This window comes from Apis cerana, linkage group LG3, assembly GCF_029169275.1.
Source record: "Apis cerana isolate GH-2021 linkage group LG3, AcerK_1.0, whole genome shotgun sequence".
NCBI lineage: Eukaryota > Metazoa > Arthropoda > Insecta > Hymenoptera > Apidae > Apis > Apis cerana.
Genome location: NC_083854.1, coordinates 12,491,768 through 12,517,399, shown reverse-complemented (window position 1 = coordinate 12,517,399; position 25,632 = coordinate 12,491,768). Strand labels below are relative to the sequence as shown.

At 36.2% G+C, this 25,632-nt stretch overlaps 1 protein-coding gene and 2 long non-coding RNA genes across 5 annotated transcripts; 1 reads left to right on the top strand and 2 right to left on the bottom strand.

Moving 5' to 3' along the window:
• Positions 1-239: 239 nt before the first annotated feature.
• LOC108001077 (aquaporin AQPAn.G) lies at positions 240-25,412 on the top strand. 3 transcript variants are annotated; one of them, XM_062073105.1, is made up of 6 exons: positions 240-326; positions 426-790; positions 1,715-1,844; positions 14,040-14,233; positions 22,948-23,091; positions 24,129-25,412. In XM_062073105.1, exons 2-6 carry the CDS (start codon positions 698-700, stop codon positions 24,525-24,527), a joined length of 960 nt encoding a protein of 319 aa, XP_061929089.1. In that variant the 5' UTR covers positions 240-326; positions 426-697; the 3' UTR covers positions 24,528-25,412. The 3 variants fall into 3 exon arrangements, with proteins under 3 accessions (XP_061929089.1, XP_061929090.1, XP_061929091.1); XM_062073106.1 differs by lacking the exons at positions 240-326; positions 426-790 and adding an exon at positions 1,373-1,514; XM_062073107.1 differs by lacking the exons at positions 240-326; positions 426-790; positions 1,715-1,844 and adding an exon at positions 12,687-13,203.
• Positions 3,483-11,224, bottom strand: LOC133665844 (uncharacterized). The gene is made up of 2 exons (XR_009829250.1): positions 6,136-11,224; positions 3,483-4,124 (listed from the first exon to the last, which is right to left on the bottom strand). It is a non-coding gene; the product is annotated as an uncharacterized LOC133665844 (long non-coding RNA).
• LOC133665845 (uncharacterized) lies at positions 12,704-17,500 on the bottom strand. The gene is made up of 2 exons (XR_009829251.1): positions 17,436-17,500; positions 12,704-14,279 (listed from the first exon to the last, which is right to left on the bottom strand). It is a non-coding gene; the product is annotated as an uncharacterized LOC133665845 (long non-coding RNA).
• Positions 25,413-25,632: the final 220 nt, after the last annotated feature.

Genomic DNA, 25,632 nt, shown 5'->3' with positions numbered 1-25,632 from the left:
AACAAAGCGAAGCGTTGGTGTTATCTTGGAGTGGACTCTACTCCAATAAAAAACTTCGCTTTCATAAAGCGAAGAGCGATAAAACAAATCGAGCGATAAACGAATAACGAATAACGATCCGTCTTGTTTTCATTCGTTTCACTCTCACATTTTTCTTCTTCTTTTTTTCTTTCCTTCCCCAACAATCACAAAACGGTCATTTATATATACATATGTATATATATACGCACACTCAATAGTAAGATGAAAGGAATTTCGAATAAGGAAAACGGGTAGCAACAACGGTCCAACTGTATTTAGCAAGGATAGGAACAGAGGCTCGATCGGTAAGTGTAGATCGAAATTATCGCGAAGCAATCGATCGCGTTTCAGTTGACCATTCTTTGCATCACGCAATTGTTTCGCGTTGTTCCATCGCTTTCAAGGGCATGTGGCGTGTAATCGACGAGATCTTTGCTATCGGTCACGCCAACTATCCGCCAACATCTCGGATAGTCGAGGCGGTATAACCCGTGGTATACGCCGGTGTAGAATCTCGCTCGGTGAATCGTGGATTTCGCTGCGGGCGCGATCTTTGGCACCACGCGAAAGTGGTGTTCGAAGAGCGAAGTGCGCAGCGGCGGAGGTTTATGGTTGGCCGAGGACGCGACCGCGGTTAAGGGAATCGGAGGACCTGTGTTGCAAGCCGGCAGGGGGGATGCAACGGTCAGTGAGCGATCGGCCCTCCTATCTGCATCTTTGGCACGAGTTTTTGAATAAACAGCCCAAGCGTTTGCCGGCTGAAAATCCTGTGAGTGAGATTCTTCGTGCGTGCACGTATTTTATTCGCGTAAACACGATCCGGAAATTATATAAATATTGTTTTCGTTTTTTTTCTTTTTATTTTTATACGTCGATTTCGAGAGAAGAGTAGAGATTGTTCGTTTAACTTTCCACACTCGAAAGTGTGGGTAAACTGCGGATGTTTTAACGTTGTATCCGAACAGGGGAGCAATTCTTTCGAGGAATCGTATGTGAAAGATGAGGGTAATGATAATCGTGTCTCTAAAGAGGGGGTTGGATTTCGAATAAATAAAGTGTAAAAATTTATAACATGGAATACATCGAGTTGAATAATAACGCACGTGAATAATAATAATAATAAAAATTATTTATCCTTGTTTCGGTAAAAAAAAAAAGGCAAGTCGTGGAGAATCGATTAAAAATTTTAATAAGCAGAAATCGATTTTATCCGCTTTGCTTTCCCGCTCCCTTGTATTTGCTTTACCACTATTTTTAAACCGCGCCAACAAGTCCTTTGACAAATATCGTATATAGGAAATTACCGCTAGCGTGTTATCAACCAGCGTGCTAATAGATCGAATTTAAACGTGGAATTATTTAGCCGTTAATAAGATCCGGAAACAAGATCGGGCGAAGACGGAGATCAGACAACAGTGACACCGCGAACGTGTTCCTCCGTGAATATTTTATCACGTGAATTTATCGTTGATCGAGAAATAATCATGAAAAATGTATGTAAAATTCGTTCGTTTATTAAATTATTTACAACGCTCGAAAGAACGAATAAAAATCGATCCAACCGATCGGTTCGATTATCATAAATCGAGGATCTCGATCGAAAAGTTGTACGATCGATCGCGGAATAAATAAAAAAAAAAAATTATTATAATTATTCGAGATTCGAGGATTTTGTGTTGTTCTTCTTTTTCAGTTTTACAAATCGACCGGTATTATGAATGTCTCGACCGTTTTTCCGGAAGGAGTCGGTGAAACGGAGAGGTCGCAGCGTCACGCATCAGCGAGCGTAAAGGATGACGAGGACGTTCAGGATAGATTTAATCGTGAGCACTAATTCTAATCCCGTTCTCATGGTAACCTTATTGTAATTTTTGAGTCATTCGCTAAAGTTTCATTCTCTTCCATGCTCGCGTCATCCCTTCATATTGTTATTATGTCATTTGCGTTTACAGGAATTTGAATGATTTTTAATTTAAAGCGGATATAATGCTTGATAGAAAGAAAGAATAAAAAGTATATGGAAAAAATTAGGGAGTATCAGAGATAAAGAGAATGAGAATTTGGAATTTTTATTTTGAATATCTTTTCGATTATCGAACGAATATTAAAAATTTTAAACCATCATTAAATGGTGATTTTTGAGAAAGAAACGTTATATAAGAGATACTCTAATTGTAGACAAAGGTATGAAGGTATGGTTAATGTAAAGAGCATTCGCGCAATTTCAAGATCAACGATAATCTAGGTTTAATTGTAAGCACTATATAATCCGTTTCTATGAAAACATTATAATTTTTCAATCATCGCGTTACACTCTCTTCGTCACTTTTGTTTCACATTATATCATTTGCTGTGTTAGAAATTTGATTGTATACAATATCTTTTCGATGAATATTAAAAATTTTAGTCATCGTTAAACGATGATTGTTGACAAAGAGGCAACTCTCTATATTCCTTTATATCCTGGACAGAAAATATTCTTATCGGTATTGTAGAGGCTAAATGAAGGTGGCGTTAATGTAAAGACATTCGCACGATTTCGAGACACATCAATTTCAAGATCAATAATAGTCTCGAAGTCTGGTTTTGAAAGCATTGATAAATATATTTTGCACGTGTGAAATAATTTAACGAGAAATAATCATAATATTTTGAGAAATGATTCCTAAATCACTTGTATGATAATTAAATTCATTTTAAAGGAATATAAATTATTACTATATCGGTGCGTGACATTTTCACATAAAGTAAAGAGGTTGGAAATTTACCAAACGTGAATATCAGTAAAATCGGTTGAATATGCATTTCCAGTGGAAAAAAAAAGCGTGATTCATTATCCGTTTATTCGATACGTAATTAATTCATATATATATATATATATATATATATATTCATACGTACGTATGTTTAGACGAGTCCTTCGAAAGAGGTGATTATGCAATTACCGTGAAATTTGCTGATACATCGTGTCCTCTTACGTACGAATAAATTGGCAAAAATTTTCCACATTGTTCAATATCTCGGTATAATCCGAGAAATAATTAAAACACCATGTTCGCCACGTGTGAATACTTTTGTTCGTTTGATTAAAATGATAGTTACGAAGCTTGTTACTCGATAACAAATGATCCTGTCATTATTGTATATGCTTGTAAATATATTCTTTACACTTGAATTTTAATTCAAAACTTTTCCTCTTGTTAATCAAAATTATAAATTATACCTTTGAATCTTTCGCTTCGATGATTACACTCTGTAAAAATAATTTTCAATTTATCGACGGAGAAGCAAGCGTTAATTCTAAATTAATTGTAAGGATTCTCGATAGATCGCGACTCGCTTTTGTTTGCACACAAGGTACTAATTCATGATAATAGACAAATGTATACAATGTATAATACCAATATACGTGTATTACAAATTTCAAATTTTCTTCCGTATATATATCGCGATATAATTTGAACGTTTTACAAGCAAGAAACAATATTTCGTTGGAAAATAAAAGAAAAAGGATCGAAGAAAAAGATCCATGAAGAAAATAAACGGAAAAAAAGTCGATCTTTTTCGATAAATGTATGTAACGATAATCGTAGAAAGTCATGTTCTCGAGACACGACAAGACGATCTCTCCGATCTCTGTGTAACGAAGATCTGGTACACTGGTATGATTCAGCGGCGGTGTTTGGAAATTTCCAGATTTCACCTTGACTTTGATTGCAAGTCGCACGCGAGCCTGATCGTGCGAATCCCTCAGGTACAGAAGGCTAGTACGTGTTACGTGTACTAAACAAATCCACGAGACGAGTTCAGAATTCTATCTCGTTGAAAAAACGTGGCGCGTTTTTTTTCATCGTGAAACGTATTAAAACTGGAACATTTATTTTCATTCGTAAAACGCGTATATTTAATAATCCAACTTCGAGTCGAATGCGATATGTGTAATCTAATTTTTTTTTCTAATTTAATTAAAAATGAATATTTTCTCGTTCGTGGCACGAAGTAATTACGCTTAAAAGCATTGCAAAATGCGAATAATCCCAGGGAAAAGTCTCTCTCTTTTTCTCTTTCGTAGATTAACAAATTTGCTTAACATTATCGAAGAACTGAAAAAAGAAAAAAAAAAACGAATGAATAATTGAAAAAAATGAGGATGAATAATTGAAAACACAATAATCATGATACACATGTGTCTTAATAAAACGGAGGGAGATATTGCTATGTAAATTATAAAATGAATGTGAATTATGTTAGTACGACAATGAGTTTCTTTTGCGCGCATCTAACTTGGAATGCATACCGAATGAAAATTGAACCGCATACCGATGCACATTGACTATGCAAAGTCTATGCCAAGAGATGGATAATAAGGAAAAAAAAGAAAATAATGTGTTTAATCAAATTTTCCAATGACTGTTGAATCTCTGGTGATTTTCTTGTATTGCTATAAAAGGAAACATTTTTTTCTTTTTTTTTTTTTTTCTTTGTAGGCTAATAGATCACTTAAAATCGACGAAAAATACAAAGATCGAAAAAAGAAAAAGTGAATTTCCGTAATTTTCTTCGGAAATATCGAAGATTGAACGATCGTTATAACGACCAGTTTTCGGCCTAACTGGATTGATTAAACTTAGCACGTGCTGCAAACCGGCTCCACAGGATGAAACGCGTAATTACACGATGCGGATTCGCATCAATGTTTCGTAGTTTTCGTGATGTTCGTTATCCGACACGCGTGAAACACCGATGCAAAAAAGGAAACCACTCTGTGAATCATACGATTCGTCCGTTTCGTGAAGAAGAAAAAAACGAGGAGAGTGGTTATGTTGATTTTCGATATTTGTAAAAAAAAAAAAATACGACAAGTCGAATTAATCATTCGTGTCATCGTATCTTTTTCAAAAACGAGTTATTCCTGATGAAACGTTTCGTTGCGATTTAAAATGTATTTCGAATTAAAACAATCGTTCGATTTAGAATCATGAGTGAAAAACACATAACCTATAAGAATGAGAATACGTGTAGTAATTTCGTAATAATTCGTAATTAATTTGTTTATTTCATTAAGACAAATCTCGATTTAACCAGTGCTCGGTTTAACCTATCATTGTTCTCACGATTTTCTCAACACAACAAATAAGTTTACATAATATGCAACCTTCCTGTTACTACTTCAATACGTAACCTTAACCTTCGCAAGTATGCGCAATCGTTAAACCGCATTTACAATATTCAGAGGAAAAATAAGATGCTTTTTCAATAAAATTTAAAAGTATAAAGATTCACAATATTGCGCGATTATGTGTTACTCGATCCAACGCAATATGAATTATAAAAAGAAATTCAGCCAATAAAATCGTTCTTCGCATAATTAGGTTTAATTACAACGTGGATAAGAATATCTCTGACGAGAATCAATCAACGTTTAGCACAACAAGCCAATGTACGTTCGGCTATAGTTTATTATCAATCAATTGAACGTTTCAAAATTTATAGCATTTTAAGATAATAAAATAAATTCATGCAAATCCTTTTTCTCGATCGAACGTAGCGAATTGTTCGATCAAAGTTTACGATCTTCTTAGAAACTCGTTTCCGTTTAATTTCCTACATGTAACAAAGAACGGGTATGGATGATTACCGTCAATATACTTAATTTATTAATCAATTAATCAAGAAACGCGAAGAGGAGAATTTCTCGATAGATCGACTCATTGATAATAAACATTGTAACGTGCAGCAGAATTATTATGATTATCTATTACACAATATGTGATAACCTCGTCGTAGAAATATTTCTACTTATCGATATTGATATTTTTACGAACGAGATAAAAAGAAATTCGTAACACATGCGGATAATTATTCTCGTCGTGATATAAAACTTTTCTCCCTTTTCTTCGATAACAAAATTTTATTACACACGTTTGCATCGATCACGCATATTTATCAATACCTCGGAACAATGTAACGTTAAAGAGACACTTAACGACAATTTGTCGGTGATCTTTCTGTATATAGTGACACTTTCCACCATCGTTTATCACCGTAATGATACATTTCGTTGCACGTTGCCACATCTCTTTGACGCTTAAAATTACAAATTACAATATTTACCTTACGTTTACCAGAAAATAAAATATATTTCCACTCCACCTCCGTGTTTTCGATTATGACATCATCATCATCGTCACCTCCCTCCTCGATGTATGCATTCCATTATACAAGCCTTTCTATGCACTGACATTCATAATTTCCGCTCGAGAAAATTGCCCCGGGCGTAAAGAGCCTTGCGTTTTGCAGCCTTTTGCGGCGTTGCGGGATATTTAATTTCAGGTTTCGATTACGTCCAGGAGTTTAAAGAATATTTTAACGGTGACGTCCCGCAACGGTGGACCGCAACATACGCGAATAAAGCGTAACAGAGATTTCATGGTCTCGTGCTTTGCTCACTCGTGCGGTTTCACCCTCGATATAATACAGCCCTGCCGATCTTAACGATTTTCGCCATCGATAAAATCATCGGACCGCGAAATATATACGCAGAAGGATAATTGATACATTTCTCTCGGACGGATTCGTAACTCCGAGAAAACTCGAATATTCGATCTTTTTTTTTTTTTTTTCTTTTTTTTAACTAACTCCTTTAATTAACCCCGTTTGCGTAAGTCGATGACGTGACGTGACCCATATACAAACGGACGTTCTTTTTCTCTTCTTTTAATCGTAATAATAAATCTTTTCGACGAATCGAGTTAAGAAAAAAAAAAAAAAATCGAAATCGATTTTCTAACGGAATTCGAAAGATAAAACGAATCTCGTTGCTCATCACAACCCTTCGTTTATCGAGGAAAGAAATGGATATGTGTAATGGAGTCATCGAGCAGAAAGACTCCGAGAAGGAGAAGCTCGTTTAAAACTATCGTCACGTAACATGTTCGTTCAACTGGCTCATCGCGCGGGCTTGCAACCGAGTAGTATCATCGAGTAATTTTCCTTCTTTTAACAAATTCTCACGGAGTGCACCTACGCGAAAATTCTCGTAACGTTCTTGTTTTCCATTCATTTCCTTCCTAGAAACGATTGTTTTTTTTTTCTTCCTTTTTTTTTTTTTTTTTACCTAGAAATCGCTCGTCAATTTCGGTTACAATTGCGATCAAGGCAATTGTATGGGTTCTCAAATGTAATTCATAGATTAAAAGATTTACGTAATGGGTTAACGAGTATTATGAGAAATCAGATGGAATATTTTTGACGAATAATTGTTAATTTTTTTTTTAATCTGGATATTTAATATTTTATTGTATTATAAAACGTGTAACAAAGTCATTGTATCGTAATAAGTGAAGAATAATTGGAGTTGCTTTTGAAAGTGGTATAAAGTCCGTTTATTCGTACGTATTGAGATATTATTTGAATCAATTTAAAAATATTGGCAAACGTTAATTAATTCGGGTAACAAAATTTTTAAAATTGTAAATTTGTTAAATTTTATTATGTAATAGTAATTGATAAAAATATTAAAGAAAATAAACGATTTTTTAACTACAAATTTACGTATCACTTTCAGTAATAACATATTATGAAAAATATAAACAATTTTTAATTTATATTTTAATTGAAGTTGGCTTTTCTGAAATGTATTTTTTAATATAAAAAATAATTAAGTACGAATGAGTAATCGAGTTTATTAAGAAATAATTTCAGTTATATCATAACGAATTTATTTATCATAAATAAATAAACAAGTATGAAAAGTAAATTGCTTCGTTAAAATAACTAATAATAACAAATTTATTCATATTTCAATCTTATTTCTCAATCTCGTCATTATTACGAACGGACTTATTCCAATTTCAACAAAGACATTCCTGCGATAACATTTTACAATTCAACTTTTTTTTATTAATTTATTAATTTATTCTATAACCATTGACTTTGTGATTATAAATATAAAAAGAGGATATCCGACTATAATCTGCCATTAATTCATTTTTTCCAAAAATAGATTTATGGACCACTTTCAAAAAAAAACGATCCAATTATTGCATGGATAAGAGAATAAGATTAATATACGCTATACATTAATATAACGCTCTCACGATCACTTTTCTAAAACACTCCGCTTCTATCCCATTAATCAGCATATGTGGGAACAATGCGAATAAAATAAGTTTAAGAACAAAAAGAATAACTTTCACCGTCTGTTCTTAACGCCGAAAACTTTTACCATACAAATAATTAATAAAATCTCGAGGAGGATCTTAATGTTTGAGAACCGGCGCGTTTAATTTTCCAGTAGCCAGTTTCCAGCCACCAGTTGTTGAAAAAGGAAAGTTTTCGCGGGAACGTGCTTTTTACAAGCGGCGAGCAAAAGAATGATCGCGATATAATTGTGGTAATTTCATGGGCTCACGTTCACCTCGCTGGTAAAATAGAAACTATCGGATATTACCGTGCGAGATACTGTTCGTAAAGTAAGAAGGCTGGATGGCTGTAAAATGGTGCTTAGGAGCTTGCTTTTGTCATTGCGTTCCAAGTTCAACGAAACTAATTTCTCCCCGACCTGTTATCGAATTATGCTCGTGCAACGTTGCATTTTGTACAAAAAAAGAGGGAAAGTCGGAGAGGATAGAATGATGAAACACATTTGCGTGCGACTGTTGTGCCTACGAATATTTCTATCCATTGTTTTTGCGATACAAGTATACCAACTGCGTTTTATTCGTGTGGATTTGTTTCCGAATAACAAAAAAGTGATGGTGATCTTGTAATTATTCTGTCCGATGTGAAAAGGAAAATCTATTAACGGTATGTTTTTGTGCAGTAACTTTTAAATTTAGGTTAAGTTTAAATAGGTGATGAATAGAAAGGATTTATTAAAATATATATATCAGATCATGTTAATTGTTGGGAAGATTGGAAACATTGGTTGAAAGCGTGTCAAATTTTTGTGCAGAAACTTTTAGGTTAGGATGAATAGGAAGAGTTATTCGAACGTATTAAAAACATATATCAGATTATGTTAATTGTTAATCATTAACAATTAAGATAAGTTTGTTAATAAGTATTTTAATGTGAAAAAGAATCATATATCTAGTATAATAAGTAGAATGGTGCGATGGAATAAATCCATTTGAGTAATTGTTACATCAAAGATTAATACTCTCCTATACGTAAAGCTGAGTGAAATATAATAAAGAAAATTTGTTTTCCAATTCTCACGAGTAAAACCACTAGCATATTTACATTTCCCTAATGGACTCTCTAATGATATTTCGTTCATAGGGATCGTTCACCTTGCATGTAATGAAATCTAGCCATAAAAGGTTCAGAAAATTGTAGAAAATACAATATCAATTATCCAAACCTTATTTATTCACCATCGGTGCAGCGGTATCGATTGATGTGGCAATTACTTAATGTATAAATTACACATTTTGCGTAATGTACATTACATTTCAAATTACACCAATAATATTCTCTCCTGTTCGACAATTTCAATAGTAAATTCCTTTATTTATAAACCGGATAAGAGCATGAATACTTGGAACAATCCGAACAAATTCAATTAGTATTCAAATAATAAATTAACTCCACGTTGTCCCTTTCTCTCGCTGATTTTATATTCGATTCACGGGAACCAATAATGCGAATAATAAACAATCCGTATGAGTTTTTGTTTGTATCCTACGAGCTCTTCGAACTTACAAGTACAGCCCCGAGGCCCTTCTTACTTTCTGGGGCATCGAGTTTGCGAAATACGCCGCGGGTCACGTTTGCTCATTGTTCGCTCAAGGGTCGTGAAATTTGACATTTAACTTCCTCCGAGAATAGATCCGGTCTATTTTACGAGATCTCCTCACTTTTGAAATCGTTTACTCACTTGTTCTCGGCCAAATTCTCGATGATTAATTTGCATGATTCGTTGTTTTGCTCGAGCTATGGCTCGCTCGATGCTCTTTCTTCTCTTGCCGCGCGTGATAACATCTGACGAACGAGAATCGTCTCCGTATCTCTCGTACATCGTTTTGACATTTTATGCTTATGCTTCGTTGCCACGAATTAATAATGACGTAGGCGCGGTTCAGGAATGAAAGTGTAATATGTTAAAATGTATGACATTTCGTACAATTAAATAACCAACTTATCTTGTTCGATCGTTGAAAAGATTAATAATAATTTCAATTATTATAAATCGTAAAGTTGCGTTCTCGAACGAATCGTATACATATTTTATTACGCTTTCGGATCACTCTGTAGAGATATCGCGAGATCTTTTTCTTGCCCATTCATGTTACCTACGAACGATCCGAGTGGACACAGGTGTTCTAGCTGCTGATAGTTAACAGAGGCCGTTTCTTGACGGTACACGAGTCCAATTAAAGACACCTAATTAAAATAATCGCCCGAAAAACCTAAATATTTTTCAACCGTGCGCTTTCATACACGCTATTTCCTAATTAGATCGGAAAATTTGCATTCTCCAAGTGACTATTAAAGAATTACTCGATGCACCAGCGTCGAACAGCAACGAGATAAATCTTGCGAGGCGAATCAATAAAAAAGAATTACCGTGGAAAAAGTTGGTAGCATCGAATAATGTAGATAAAGCAGCAGGTGCGCGAAGGATCTATTTACTGCGCAGACTGCTGCGCAAGTGGCCCAATTAATACCGTTTAATTACTGTAGAGGGACGTGTAACGACGCGATGCGATACACTTTTGCAATTCGAAAGAATTCGACCAACATAGTTATCTGTCCCGTGTAGAACAACGCGCTCGGTCGTAGATAATCATTGATAAAAGTGGGAAACGAAAACGTATACCGTTTCGTTAGATACGTATTTACATACACACTGTTGACCCGTGATGTCGTAATTACCTTGATATCACCTTGTTTTCTACCCGATGATGTCAGCGGAACAAACACACGTGATGGGATCTGGTATTATTGGCAACAGTTTAGCGAATATTTTTAATCGTAATCTTTCGTTCACTACGAATTTTTCACTAATAAAGATTAAAGGAAAATTAATATACTGCGATGTAATATTATCGCATCGCATAGGAAGATAAAGATCCAAGAAATTTTCTTGCATATTTTTTTTTTCGTATTTCAACGAAATTGGAAATTTCGATAATGACGAATATTATAATAATTCTAACATGATGACATTTACGTGCTCGATCTTTTCTTTTCTTTTTTCTAGTTTAAAACTGGATTATGTAAGAAACACGATCGAACGAGAGGGAGAAAAAGTGGAAGTAAAAATTTGTAAGACACGATTCGAACGTAATTTCAAGAACTCGTCGAGATTAAATCTTTCGAAATGAAAAATCTATCTTTTTTTCAATTAAAAATGATAGATCATCATTGGCATTGATGTTTTATGTAAGAACAAAAATAAAAAAAGGGAAGAAAGAAAACAAATGCGCTTGCTAATTTATATTTTCACGGTCGATGAGAAAATCGTGTTTTTCTATGAATCTCGTATGAATTTCCTATGGAACGTTTTTATGGAACAATTTCAACGTCGCGTCAAGGATGCCTGATTTGCATATGTAATTCGACATTAACTTCCCGTCGATGTTTTTAACGTGAGAAGTGTTTTTCCCGGTTTTTCGCTTCTTCTACAAATGAATTAAAAGGGATATTATAGGAAACAAAGTGTTTTATAACGCGCACTTGTCGAGCACACTTAAGCAATTAGAGTTGGCAGTTTATGACAAATTATTAATACGCGATGAAAAATTAAATACGCAAAAAAAATTACGAATTTAATCACACAGAGTTAGGTCTAATGTGACTTAAATGATGTTATAAAGTGGTTATTCGTCATATTTCAGGACGGAAAAAAAATTTCTCCTCGAGATCGTATCTTTCGAGATTTCAAGATTTCAGGAAACGATATTTCATTCTTACGCGCTTAATTGTGTTTAAATAATTTTTATATATTAAATTTTAAATTTTACGTACGTGTTTTCAATCCCTTCCTCTTCTTCTTCTTCTTTTCTAAAAAAAGAAACGTATCCCCTCGATTTATTCGAAAGGCACAATTAAGTAAGTAACGGATCAATGGAAATTTCTTTCTTCGAGATAAAAAAGATGGGATTAAGGGAGAGATATAACAATAATTTTCAACTTATGGAAAGAATTTTGATATAATATCATAGAAAATATATGACGTAACGTAATAATAATCTGCCTTATAATCCCGTTGCTTGATAGCAACCGACAATTATCATTAAACGTTCAATTTTCTATCGACGATCTTATTTAAAATTTTCCATTCCTCGACCTATCACCGTTATCGTAGATTCTTTTCACTCGCGTTGGTAATCGTTACTCGATTCAATTTCTCGAGCAAGGAGGAACGAAGAATTAAGAATCAAGAAAAAAAAAGTCAAAAGTTATATATATATCCACTGAGTTGTACGTCCAAATCTGTTGCAATTTCGAATCAATAATCTAATTCAATTTTGGATAAGAAAATTTGGATTGAAGAAGAAAAGGAAGGAACGTGAAGAAGCACAGCAATCAGTTTTTGGTGGGGCTGCACGGCGACGAACAAGAGGAGGAGGAGATGGAAGGGGGACGGACCCGCGTGTCGATGGCGAGGGGAGGGGAGGGAGGACAGCAGGATGGAGAACAGCGATATATGAAGGCGAAACTCGCGCTCCACAGACTCAATAGCCCAGAGACTCCACGTGGTGTATCGTGGAAGTAATCGCGAGTTCGAGTGCACCACATTCGCTTCTTCTTCTTCTTCTTCTTTCTTCTTCCTGTTCCTTCCTTCTCCTTCCCGTTACGCAGAGAAGGTATTCGATCATTTTCAAACGAAACCGTTGCTCGATTTCCCAGTTTCCCAATTTACGCTTGATAAAACCGCGGAGATATAAACGGGGTGATAAGCTCGTCCACCATTGTCTTCTCGTTTCGAAAGATCCTCCTTTGTCTTTGGACAAAGAGGGAGAGAGGGGGTGGGGAGGATTGTTTCTCCCCGCGATCGCACACGATTGGGCGAGATGGTGGCCGAGCACCGATGAGAGAGATCGATCCGAGGATTGTCGAACTTGTCCGAGGGGAGAAGCGAGGGTGGTAGGATCGAAGGAGAAGGAGTGTGTGTGGTGCGCGGAAACGTGTGAGTTTGTATCGAGAGGAGGATGGGCAAGGGTTGGAAAGGTACGTGGTTCCAAAAGCTACTTCTCTTTCCATTTTTTAAAATCGTCGAGAGTCAAAAAAAAAAAAAAAAAAATACTGTATTATTATGTTATTTCGGTTCTTTCAATTTTCTTCGTTCGAAATTTTTCTTGTCATTTGTTGTATATATTTTCGATAAACAAACTTTTCGATGAACAATAAATGCAACAATTTAATTCGCAATTTATCAAATATATAAGATATTTTTGTGTATTATTTCTATACGTTGCATAACACAGAAATAGAATTTCGACATTCGTATCGAGAAAAAATCTCTTCTCCTCCCCCTCTTCTCCTTTGCTTTTATAGAACACTGCAAATTCGCGTCACCCACGTCGTCCATCCTCGTGGATTACATAATTTCTCTTCCCTCTTTTTTCCAAAAAAGAATCAAAGGAGAAAGGAAACGACGAGAGAGAGAGAGAGAGAGAGACGAAAGGCAAATACCTTTTGTACAATGTATTAAAAATTCGTACCTCGTATTTCGATGATCGATGCACCGACAAACAAGTATACATGCGTATGGGACGTTTCTTCGCGAGGGAAAAAGAAGAAAGAAAAAAAAAAGCAACAACAACAATCGTGGGCACCGACAATGACGAATATTTATATATTCATATACGTTCGTCGAATACACACGAATTTTGACGTTTCAATAATGGATGGACGGGAGTGAAACGCGTCTCCTTTTCGCGTGTATCGTTTAATTACCAACAAAATGTTGCAATTGAGAGACGCTCGACAACATAATACGCGTTATTTTCCTTTTCTCTCTCTCTCTCTTTCTCCTTCTTCTTCTTCTTCTTCGTTCTGTCCAGGCGCGAAAGATTTCGTCGGCCTCGAAGAGGTGACGAAGGTCGAGTTTTTGGTGATGCTGTTAGCCGAAACCCTGGGAACCTTTCTTCTCGTGCTGATCGGATGTGCATCCTGCATCACGTGGACGGCCAGCAATCCTCCAACGGTGGTTCACATAGCGTTCACATTTGGCCTCGCGGTCGCCAGCCTAGCTCACGTAAGTCACGTGTTTCGTTCACGCTTTTGCTCGCAAGAATCGCTTCCTAAACGGATTAATCATTATCACGCTTCGAAACGTAACAATTGCGATTCGATAATTTCATCCAAAATGAAAAATTATATCTCGAAGATATCGATAATAATTTATGTGTGATTTTTTATGAGAAAAAAAAAATTGGGTTTTTAAGATAATAGGAAAAATATCAACCGGAAGATATATAATTTCTCGTGATTAACTATCACTTGTTCGGAGAGAAAAAAATTTTCCAAAATTTTTAAAAACAATTTTCTAAAATATCGTGTCGATTCGAATCGATCATAGGATGAATAATGAATTTGCCGAAATTTCGCCTACGCGTTCACTCTCTCTCTCTTTCTCTCTCGAGTTTTCCTTCCCGCGAGAGTGTTACACGCGTGATAAATGGTTCGCCACCTCGCACTTATCTGATTTCATTGAATGGACAAAAGTAATCGTGTTCTCGACTCGTCCCATAAGAATCGTGTATCACGGATATAAGAGGGGAAGAGGAGAGAAGGGGGGGAGGGGAGGGGACTCCATTCACCTCGTCCAAAGCAATGCGAGGTTTCACGAAGTTCGGCTCGTTTCCATCCAGCTATCGTTCGTTACATTCGAACTTCGACTTTTTTCTTTTTCCTTTTCCTTCTTTTTTTTTTCTTTTTTTCGTTCGATTAGCAAATTGGGAATTAATTCGTTGGAGCCCGCACGCGCAAATTATTCATCGTTGAAATCGAAAGCGATCGGATCGGAGAGATTTTTTTTTTTTATTCGAGTTTTACGATCGATTTCGTTTCTCGTTCTGCCTTAAAATCATTTATATATCTTTAATTGATCTTTTAGGAACGATCTATCGAATGGCGTATTTTTTTTTTTAAAATTTCCGAAATCAAACGAGGCGATTAAATCGAAATATTTGATTTCAATTCGATCAGACGAGATTTTATTCAAATTTTACGACCGATTTCGTTTCTCGTTTCTGCCTTAAAATCATTTGTATATCTTTAATTGATATTTTAGGAACGATCCATCGAATAATATATTATTTAAAAATTTCTGAAATTGAATGCGATTGAGTCGAAGGAGAAAAAATTTGATTTCGATTCGTTAGGAAAGGAAATAAGAAGATTGAATAAGGAAATGATTGGTCTCAAAAATAAGGCTTTTTTATTCATCGTTCTATCAAATACCGCACGTGTGACAATACGCTCCGCAAAAACCTCTACTTGGCCATTTATTATCTTCAGTTGGAGAGGGGGGAGGGAGGGAGGAAACGCGCAACAGTTGCAGCAGAGCACAGTAGAGATATTAAAGTGTGAAGTACCGATGAAGCGAGCGCGCAACATTTTATCGCAACGTATGCCATTAAACGAAGTAAATCTTTTCTGAACGCGACCTATTTTCTCTTTTGGAACATTATTTTCCTCCTCACCGCTCAATGCCAAAGTTTCGCAACTTTCGTTTCAATATCCCGCCTCGCCGACAACCATCAACAATTCCACGATTCAAATTTCACGCATCTATTATCCTTTCGTTAATTATACGAAAGGAGGAGGGATCGAAAAACCTGAGTCCATCCGCTCCATCCAGTGTTCGGCCAACATTGAAAGTAAAACGAGAAAAAATCGAAATCGAGTGTTAACACGTTAACGGTCGACTAGGCGTAGGCTTGGATCGAGCACGTGGGAAGCGTGGTGGTGGACCCGCGAAATCCGTTGTCTTCCTCTTTCACGTAGACTATCTCTCTCTTTCTCTGTCTCCCTCTCTTCTATGCCGGAAGGCACAAACGAAGAACTACAAACGAGCGAACAACGACACGGAGGTCGTACATTTACTCCGCATTCATTGACATTTGGAAAAAAAAAATCATTCAACAAGCATACGTCTCAATGACTGACATCCAGCTACAAATCGAGAAATTTAAAATAGAACGGTTAACCGTGAGCATAATGTTGCATAATAATCGAGACTATAACGATCGAATGTTTCGAAGAGAATGATAAATTTAGGTAGCTGTCGATCGAACGAATCGTTTGCCGAGAGAAATACACGTATACGATTCTAAATATTTCTTTCTTAACGATAAATTCGACTCGAACGAGGTACAAATTCACTTTGATATGAAGTTAAATACAATTGGAAAAGATTTTGTCGTAATTTTGAATACTTTTCTTCTTAAGACAACGGAAATAAATTCGAAATGAAATAAATATTAAATACGTAACGAGTTTATCTCGCGAAATCATTTGCCAAGAAAGATGCATATATATATATATATATATACGATCGCTAAAAAGAATCTTTCCCATTTTTAAGGAGTTTTTTCCACTTTTGAAACCAGAGCAGAAACTAACAAGTCACTCGGCGAACCAATTACTGATTCGCTCTCTTCTTTATCTTTCGCGTTTCACGACGTGTACGTCGGAACAACGATCGACCTAACGGGTACATGAAAACATTCCACGGCTCGGTCCATCTTTAGTTCAGAAGTTGGCCACCAGTCGATGGTTAATATTTGTCCGTCTGCGTTTACTTTTGCGACGTTAGCGAGTAAATAGCGAAGAAGCGAACGGGCAGTCGGTAACAAATAGAAGATGCAGTAATTAATCGAACGCTTTAAGATTCCCGCTCTCGTTTCATGAAAAATAACTCTCTCATATCGTATCCTATATTTTTCGTGTACGAAAGAAATATGGTTTAAACTCTTAAAAATGGACGAAAGTTAAATTATCGTTATGAATCAACCCGTGGAACCCGATTTCTGCGATCGATTATCACAATAATTATATAATTTATACAATGTTTTTACACTGCTCATTAATCATCCCGATCCAAGCATCGATCAAATCAGCCGAACCCCGCTTTGGTTCGGACAAAATTTCAGGTAAAGAAAAATATATATATATTAAAAATTCGGCTTCTCTAATAATCGGGCTTTCTTTTAGAAAGGAGAAAAAATGTTTTTCTCGCATTCGAAGGATATATATAATATATCTTGCGCGAGGATTAATTAATATCGCGCGCGTGCAGCGCCTTTTACGCGCATTCGTTACGTTATATGCATACGCGTGTATTCCATTTCAACACGTGACACCGCGTTGCTGGATCCGAGAGAGCCGGCGGCAACGCGAGCTGGTAGAAGGGTAAATAAGGCCGGTGATTCGCCCAAGGGGGTCTAACTCACCGGATGGTGCAATTCTGTCCCGAAGGCTCCGACAACCTACTCGAGAGACTCGCCTCCGATCGACTAATGTGACTCTTGTTTCTCTTTCGATACTTTACTCTCCTACAGCCTGCGTCTCGTTGCAGATACGAGATACAGGCGTTTATTATAATTCGCTCCTCTCGTTTCTTCCTTCAAATTAAATTCGATCATGATAATTTATAATTTAATCGTATATTTGTCAAGAAAGATATACATATACGTAGATCGTTGATGTGTATCTCTCTTGGCAAATGAATTCGCGAAATTAGCTTACGTATTTAATTATTTATTTATTTGTTTGTTCTATTTTTTTTTCGACCAAATATATATAATTACATATATATATATATATGTATATCTATTCTTTTTTAGCAAATATTTTTCCTCTTTTATTTCTCTTTTTCGATATACGAGATATAAATATAATTATCCTATGCTTCGTTCGATTATGATAATTTAAAATTTAATTATATAAATATATATATATTTGCCAAGAAAGATACATTTAGATTGTTACACATATTTTTCTTGGAAATTGAATTCATGAAATCTACGTGTTTAATTATTTATTCGTTTAATTATTCATTCGTTAAATTTCCCCCATTCTTTTTTTCGTTTCTCCTCCTTTGTTCGCTCTTCGACAATTGGCAATGAAAACCGGGAAGAGAAATGGGATGCTCGTAATTCTCGCAATTCTCACGTTGGGACGGGACAAAGTGGTGAAATTGTTACGTTGGTGAGTCACGAGTGGAAAGAGATGAAAGTAGAAGAGAGGAAAATTGTTGCTCAATCGCGCGTATATTACGGATCGAGATCGTATAAATTTGAATAAATAATCTTAAACGTATGCGATGTCGTCCGTTGTTTCGTTCCTTTTGTTTTATACTCGAGGCGTATATAACGCGTTCGCTGCAATGAAGAAAGACGCGGAAAGAAAGAAAGGGGGAGGAGGAAGGGGGCGCAAAAGTCAAAGTTGATAATTTGAATGCAAATCATACGTTTGTGCCACCCCACGTTACGTGTCATTTGTCACGAACGAACGAGACGAATCGTCGTGGAAGGAGACGTAACATTGCATAATCGAAAAAAAAAGAATAACATCAAGTCTTTTTTTTTATGAATCATGTAATTAGTCACAAAAACTTTTAGCACTTTTAATTCGATCTATGATCGAATCAATCAAGTATCAAGATGTGAGATGAAGTGATCAATCTTACAATCGATTTATTAATTGCTTATTTATTTATTATCCTCCATAACAATATGCATGCGAGAAGATATTTTACTCGCTTATTTTCATCAGAATTTGCATGCGTCAAGTTTTACAAAAGTTTAATATCTTTTTTAATAATTTTCCATAACAATATGCATGCAAGAAGATGTTTTACTCGCTCGTTTTCATCAGAAATCCGCATACGTTGAACCTTGAAAATTGTTTTTTCAAATTTTACGAAAGTTTCAAACATTTATCTCTCGATTTATTAATTAATTTTCCATAACGATACGAAGAGCTCATTTCGATTCACCTTTATGACCTTATCTCGCTCGTTTCCATTAAGAATCCATAATCATTAAATGAATTCTCGACCATGCTTCGACACATTTTTTATAAATCAATCTGAAATTTATTCTACAAATCTAATCGATTTTCACTTTTGTTTTCGTTTAAATACATAAAATAAAACGAAAAGCGTTTATTCGTCGCAAAACAAAGCGCGTATGTTTACACGGAGTCACGAATGTTTACTCGGAGAGGAAACAAAAAAAAGGTTAACCCAGTGAATGTCATCGCGCGTTGGACGATACACAACGACAACAACGACTCGGGACGAGAGATTCTTGGCTTGCGCAATCGCAACGAGCCGGTATTAAGTATTATCATATTCGTCATATTTTAGACTCTTATTGTTCACTATTGTAACTGATAATCCTTTCAAGATCATTTCTTAACGAGGCGAACAAGTTAATTCTACAGTAGACAGAATTAATAACCGTTCTTTTGTTCGTAACACGAGAAGAACACGAAATTTGACTCGAATAATTTTCATCGGTGAAACTTATCAATAGAAATTTAATAAACGATCTCCAGTCGAGAAGGATAATTTTAACGATCGTTGCATCTTCCTGATTTTTGCAATTTCCTCTCCCTTCATTGCTAGACTAAATTTCGAAAGTAGTATAGAATGTGTTTGCAACGGTTAGGGTAGCTTGGACTCTCGCTCGAAAAGATTCCTTGAGCAAATATTAGTCATCTGGTTGGACCTCTTTTCTTTTCGAAGGCCTTTATGAGAGAGAGAGAGAGAGAGGAGACAGTTGCGTTATGCAACGAAAGATCATTGTCCCTTGTAACCAGTGATGGGCAAAATTCAATAGTTGAAGCTACGAATAAAATCGCCAAACGGATCAATTATAACAATTATAAATATTATCCAAGTTGCATTTTCAAGAGTGCGGAGATTACGATTTATATTCTGTTTCTATTTTACTGAAATTCGAATTAATTGTTCGCAAATATAAGTCTAAGACTCGATTTAATTATCATTGATTGTTATATTTATACAACAAATAACAAATTACTGCAAAATATATCTGTGGAAAGAAATCAATTTCTCGAATTACTGCACTACAGAGACATGTGTAAATTGATCGATTGATCGAGTTTTTGGTTAAACCCGGCACAATGGATCTTTACGTGATTCGAGAACGAGAGCGGATAGAATACACGAACACACATAGACGAAGGTATCCCGGGGCTGTGGGTCACGGGGAGCCCGAGGGAGCGCCAGCTCTGATCCTAGAGATTCTAATCCGAGAGAAACGTTTTAAATCTCGTCTCGAATCCTTGAATGAATTACACCGCGCGTTCGCTGTGAAAAAGAAAAAAGAAGAGAGAGAGAAAGAGAGAAAGAAAAAAACATGATTCACGGATGGAAGAAAGAGCTCGTCGACCTCGTTCCACGAATCCTTAAAGTTTACGATTTTTAGTCCCGTGTGTCCACAGCCGTTCGTTTCGCGTCGCAAATCCTCCACCACAGTTGTCCCACCACCAGATATCTAGACACGCTCTTGATTAATAATTCAAGATTACGTGATGAGCGTAAGCAAATATGTAAGTAAGGGGGGAAGGGGAAATACGAAAAATTTGATCGAGGCTGCCGAATAAAAGTGCACGACGAACCGCTCGTTTATCGCTCGTTCTTGGAAGAAGTGTTGCGCGGACGAAGGACGGAGCCGGAGGCCGGAGCTGGACGGTACTTGGATGAAAAGTTGAAGCAACTTGACTTTCCCCTTTGTGGGTTCACGCGTGCGTGTAATATCGGTTGCGTTCGCCAAATAGCGGTGGTATTAATTAAAATGGAAGGAGAGAGAAGGGGAGGGAGATAGGATTTTCTTCATTCGGCACAAGGCCTCCTCTTTTTTTTCCCCCGGGAGGAGAAAAAAAAGAAAGAAAGAAAGAGATAAATTCGAGAATTAATTTTCGCAAAAGCGCGCGTCGGAACGCAAAACCTTTTAAAGCGAGAAGAAACCCTTCCTCGCAAACCGATAATTGCCTCTCGTGTTTCGAGAGAGTCACCTGTGCTCCATCTTGTAATTAATAAAATCAATTATATATAGTCGATATCGCGCCGTTTGATCTTCGCTCGGTGCTCCACGGTCAAAATTTATCCTGACAAACGTGGCTGCGACACTCTCGAGAAACGAGAATGATCGAGAAGAAGACACGAAGGAAGAAGAAGAGGAGGAGAAAGAGAAGGGGGAGGGGGGGTGAGTTGCGTAATCTCGCGGCAACTGGTCGGCGCATGTGTATCTCGATCGCCTGGGGCCAACCGAGACCTTGCCGACGTGCATGAGAACTGGGCCGCAACCTGGCCACAAACCGACTCGCCATCTAGACTTTGCCATTTACACTTCCCTCTCTTTCCTCTAAATTTTCACTATTCATTCCTCCCGATTCGTAGCATCCTGTTCCTTTTCCTTTCCTACGATTTGCAATCGCACGCGTGGATTTTTCTTAACACATTAACAACGTTTTTACTACTGAATCATATGAAAATTTCGTTCCCAGATTTTCAAGTTCGAGATCGTTGAACTCTTTATAGAAACTTATATGTATAAGTGTATCGTATGTTTCTATTAAAAATCGATGAATGTATTCAGAAAATTTTAATATCGGGTGATCAAATCTAGATCGTTTCTTTTCTTTCTTAATCTGCTCTTCAACGAGTGTTTTTTTTTTTTACGACTTCGTTTCGTTGGAATCCCAGCTTCTTCCAACTGGTTTCTGCCACGGTACTATTACAAACATTTCCGGCGAGTCGAGCGACGCCGAAGAGTCTGCGACGTATTTGCTCTCCTCGTAACACGCATATTTTAATATTTACTCGTACGAGTAACACACATATTTACCCACCCATTCGATCCAAATATTTATTTGATACGCAAATATGCGTTCAAATTTTTTTTTCCCCATATTTACGAAACTAATACGTAATCATTTGTATCGGTTGAGTTTATGATAAAAAAAAATTCACGCGCGAGAGAGAAGAGATGTGTATGCTCTGAAAAAAAAAAAAAAGATCGTACAAATCAATCGCGTTGCGTCAATCTTTCTCAAAACTCGTTCGTCGTTTATACTTACCTACAAAAGAGTACACGCACGCGCGCGCATTTATTGCCCGACCAAGTATCGCAACGCGAATTAAGGGCGACTGTTGCCATGCAAGATATTCAAGAGTAGCAACGTCGCACGCGTTTCAAGGGCTCGAAGCGAAATAGGCCGTTGTTCGCCTTCTGTAAGAAACGGAACACGGAGGAGAGACGACGCGGGCTTCGAATTTTGCCCGTCCAAACAATTTCGTAGCCGTGGATCTAACGATAAGATCCCTCGGATTTCGCCATTATTGCACATACACGTTACAATCGTTAGGAAATCGTTTCGTGACGCGAGATAAGTTTTCGTGACTTTTTTTCTTTTTTTTTTTATCGTGTTTTGACCGGTCATGCTCCGCAAATTGCGAAATTCGAAATTAGGATTAGAGAAGTTTCTCGCAAAAGCGGTTACAAACACGGACGAAACAAACAAAGTATCTTATGACACCAGTGTATCAGTTATTATCTCTTTGATACGTAACGCGCGTGCTACCTGTGTTTCTAGAACACGATCGAGGTAAATTTAAGAAATTTGTGAGACGTGGAATTTTGATAGATCTTTGTCTTATGGCATCAATGTACCAGTTATTGTCTTTTTTTGGTAATACGTGTGTTACCTACGATCAAAGCAAACTCGAGAGATTTGCAAGATCTGGAATTTTGACAGATCTTTATCTTACGATACCAGTTATTATCTTTTTTGATACGTAATATCTGTTTCTAGAACACGATCGAGATAAATTTGACAGATTTGCACTTCGCAAAGAGAAAATATTTGTGAAACGTGGAATTTTAATTAAGTTGTATATTGTTGTTGTTATTATTATTTTCGTATTTTAAGGTGTTGGGTCCGGTCTCGGGATGTCACGTGAATCCAGCTGTATCGATGGGCCTTTTGGTGAGCGGAAACTGCAGCTTTCTAAAGACGGTGTGCTACATTGTTTGCCAGTGTTGTGGTGCAATCGCGGGTTCGGGAGTTTTGAAGGTAAGATTATTGACATTAATATCTCTCGCACGAGACGCGGCTCGTGTTAATCGGCCAATAATCATACCGTTTTTACTACGCTAAATTGGATTTTTATTGCAGCTATTTGCAATTTATCTACACAACGCGTATACGTATATGTATATGTATACATATACATATATATCCTTTATCCATTCTTATCTTCTTATCTTTTTCATTCAATTATAAATATCGTAAAAAAAAAAAAAGAAGAAGCTTCTTAATCGTTTACTTAAAACGTTTTGGAAGGTCATGGTCTTATCTTATCCCGAGTATGCCGGGATTAGTTACGCGAGAAGGCAACGGCTCAACGAACAAATTGCAGATATACGTTATGCCTGATTCGTTCCAGACAGTCGATTCACAGCCGCGCATTAATTTCTACGATTAGTTTTTATTGATGAGTTGTCTATTGGTGTTCCGTGAATAAATCTAACGGCGCATCGACCGTCGGTTATAAATACGTGACGTGACGAAAAAAACAAAAAAGGGACGAGAAGATAAATTGATCGTTAACGGACCGGATTTAATGGAATAAATATAGTTCGATTGATTAAAAAAAAAAAAAACTTTCGTTTCGGATAAATTTCCTTTTCTTTTTTTTTTTTTAAAGGCGGCAATAAGTAATAATTGTTGCAACGTGATTACATCTGAAACACTGTTGCATCGAATTACATAATGCAACGTGTTAGCCCATTAACCCCACCATTACCCGATCGACTACCAAAACCTGGCCCATTGAACGAAATGCGACTATAATTACCTAATAAAAACGATACGACCGAAGAGAGAACATGTTTGATTTAATTTTTTTCTCCTCCCCTCCCCTTTTTTCTTTTCTTTTTTTTTCTCCGTGACATAATGTTTCGTGCCAACACTACTAATTGACGAGTAATTACGAAAAAAAAAAAGCTCTTGGAATCGCTCTTTAATCGATTTCAACGTTGTATTACGGAATAACAAGTTTCCTTTTTTCTTCTTCTTCTCCTTAGAAAAATTTATCCAATTATTTCCAGTTATTGATCCCTAAAGAAGCGATCGGCCAGGGTCTAGGCGCCACAGGGCTGGGCGAAAAAGTGAGCGAAAGCCAAGGCATCTTCATGGAGGCGATAATCACGTTCCTCCTCCTTCTGGTTGTCCACGCGGTCACAGACCCGAAGAGGACCGACACGAAGGGTTGGGCACCGTTGGCCATCGGGTTGACCATCACTGTTTCCCACATGGCAGCTGTACCCGTGACGGGAAGCAGCATGAATCCCGCGAGAACGCTGGGTCCGGCTGTCATACTCGGCGAGTGGAAGAATCTTTGGGTATATTGGATCGGGCCGATAATCGGCGCTTGCGCAGCCGGTGTATTGTACAAAATGGCGTTCAGGCGTAAAAAGGAGGACGACGAAGCTTCCTATGATTTTTAAAATTTTCTGATTAATAGAATTTGTAAATGTAAATATCGTTTTTTGATATGCGTTCTTTGTTATTTTCTTTTCCTTTTCGAAATTAACGATGAGATAATAGGCATTTTCGTAAGAATAGTGAAATTGTGAATTGGATCGGGATAGGTTATGTCGAGTGTTTTGCTTTAAATTAAAAAAAAAAAAATTCGTGTTCTTTATGTGTGTGCTCGTAACTGACAAGACAGGGTATATTTATATATACGTTTCGCTTATTTGCATATGTCCGTGAAAAAATAAGAAGAGGAAACAAGTCAATTAAGATTTAACGACGATTTGAATTATGGAAACTCGGGTTAATTAATTCGAGGAAATAGTTATATCTGATTTGCTCTTTCACTTTTTCTCTCTCTCTCTCTCCTATTTGAAACGGGAGAAACGTAAATCTCGTTGAGTATAAAATTTTGTTGTTGTTAATGATATAATTAATTAACGATGAAACTGTTTAATATCCATCATGTATTCTGTTAGATTAATAAGAGATTAATTAACATAAATGTTGACTCTAAATTGGTAAAATTAATATATTTTAATATATTTATTACGTATAATTTATAAGATTTCGATTTTTAATATTAATCGATGCTCGTCATACTTATTAAATTGCGATTTCATTCGATCAAATAATCTCACGAGAAAAATGTTATCACACTTATATTATATATTTCGTACATCGATATTTTGTACCTTGCTTAAATTTTGTATATACTGTACTTAAATTATATAGCTTGTAAGATTCCACGTATAAATATATGTGTTTATATTGCACGCTATACATATATATATGTACATAAATTATTCTTTTCTCAGACATATAAAATGATTCTGGTTAATAAATTATTTAATCTACTACTATTTTCCATAAACCCGATTCTACACGTGGAAAAAAAAAATTAAACGAATAATTTAACGACGATATCCATGCAAATTATGAAATATAAATTAAACTTGAATGTAAACTTTACCTTTATTCGAATATATAGAGACATTTTTTTTTCATCACAAAATTTCTGAAAAAGCTTTTGTATGTAAAAAGAAGAAAAAACAAAAAATGACGTTGCATACGAAA

Excerpts from the sequence above, each read along its gene's own strand:
- LOC108001077 (XM_062073105.1), top strand. The coding sequence starts at position 698 with ATGCAACGGTCAGTGAGCGATCGGCCCTCCTATCTGCATCTTTGGCAC. Across the intron at positions 791-1,714 it reads GTTTGCCGGCTGAAAATCCT|TTTTACAAATCGACCGGTAT; the intron begins GTGAGTGAGATT and ends CTTCTTTTTCAG. Across the intron at positions 1,845-14,039 it reads CGTTCAGGATAGATTTAATC|GCGCGAAAGATTTCGTCGGC; the intron begins GTGAGCACTAAT and ends CGTTCTGTCCAG.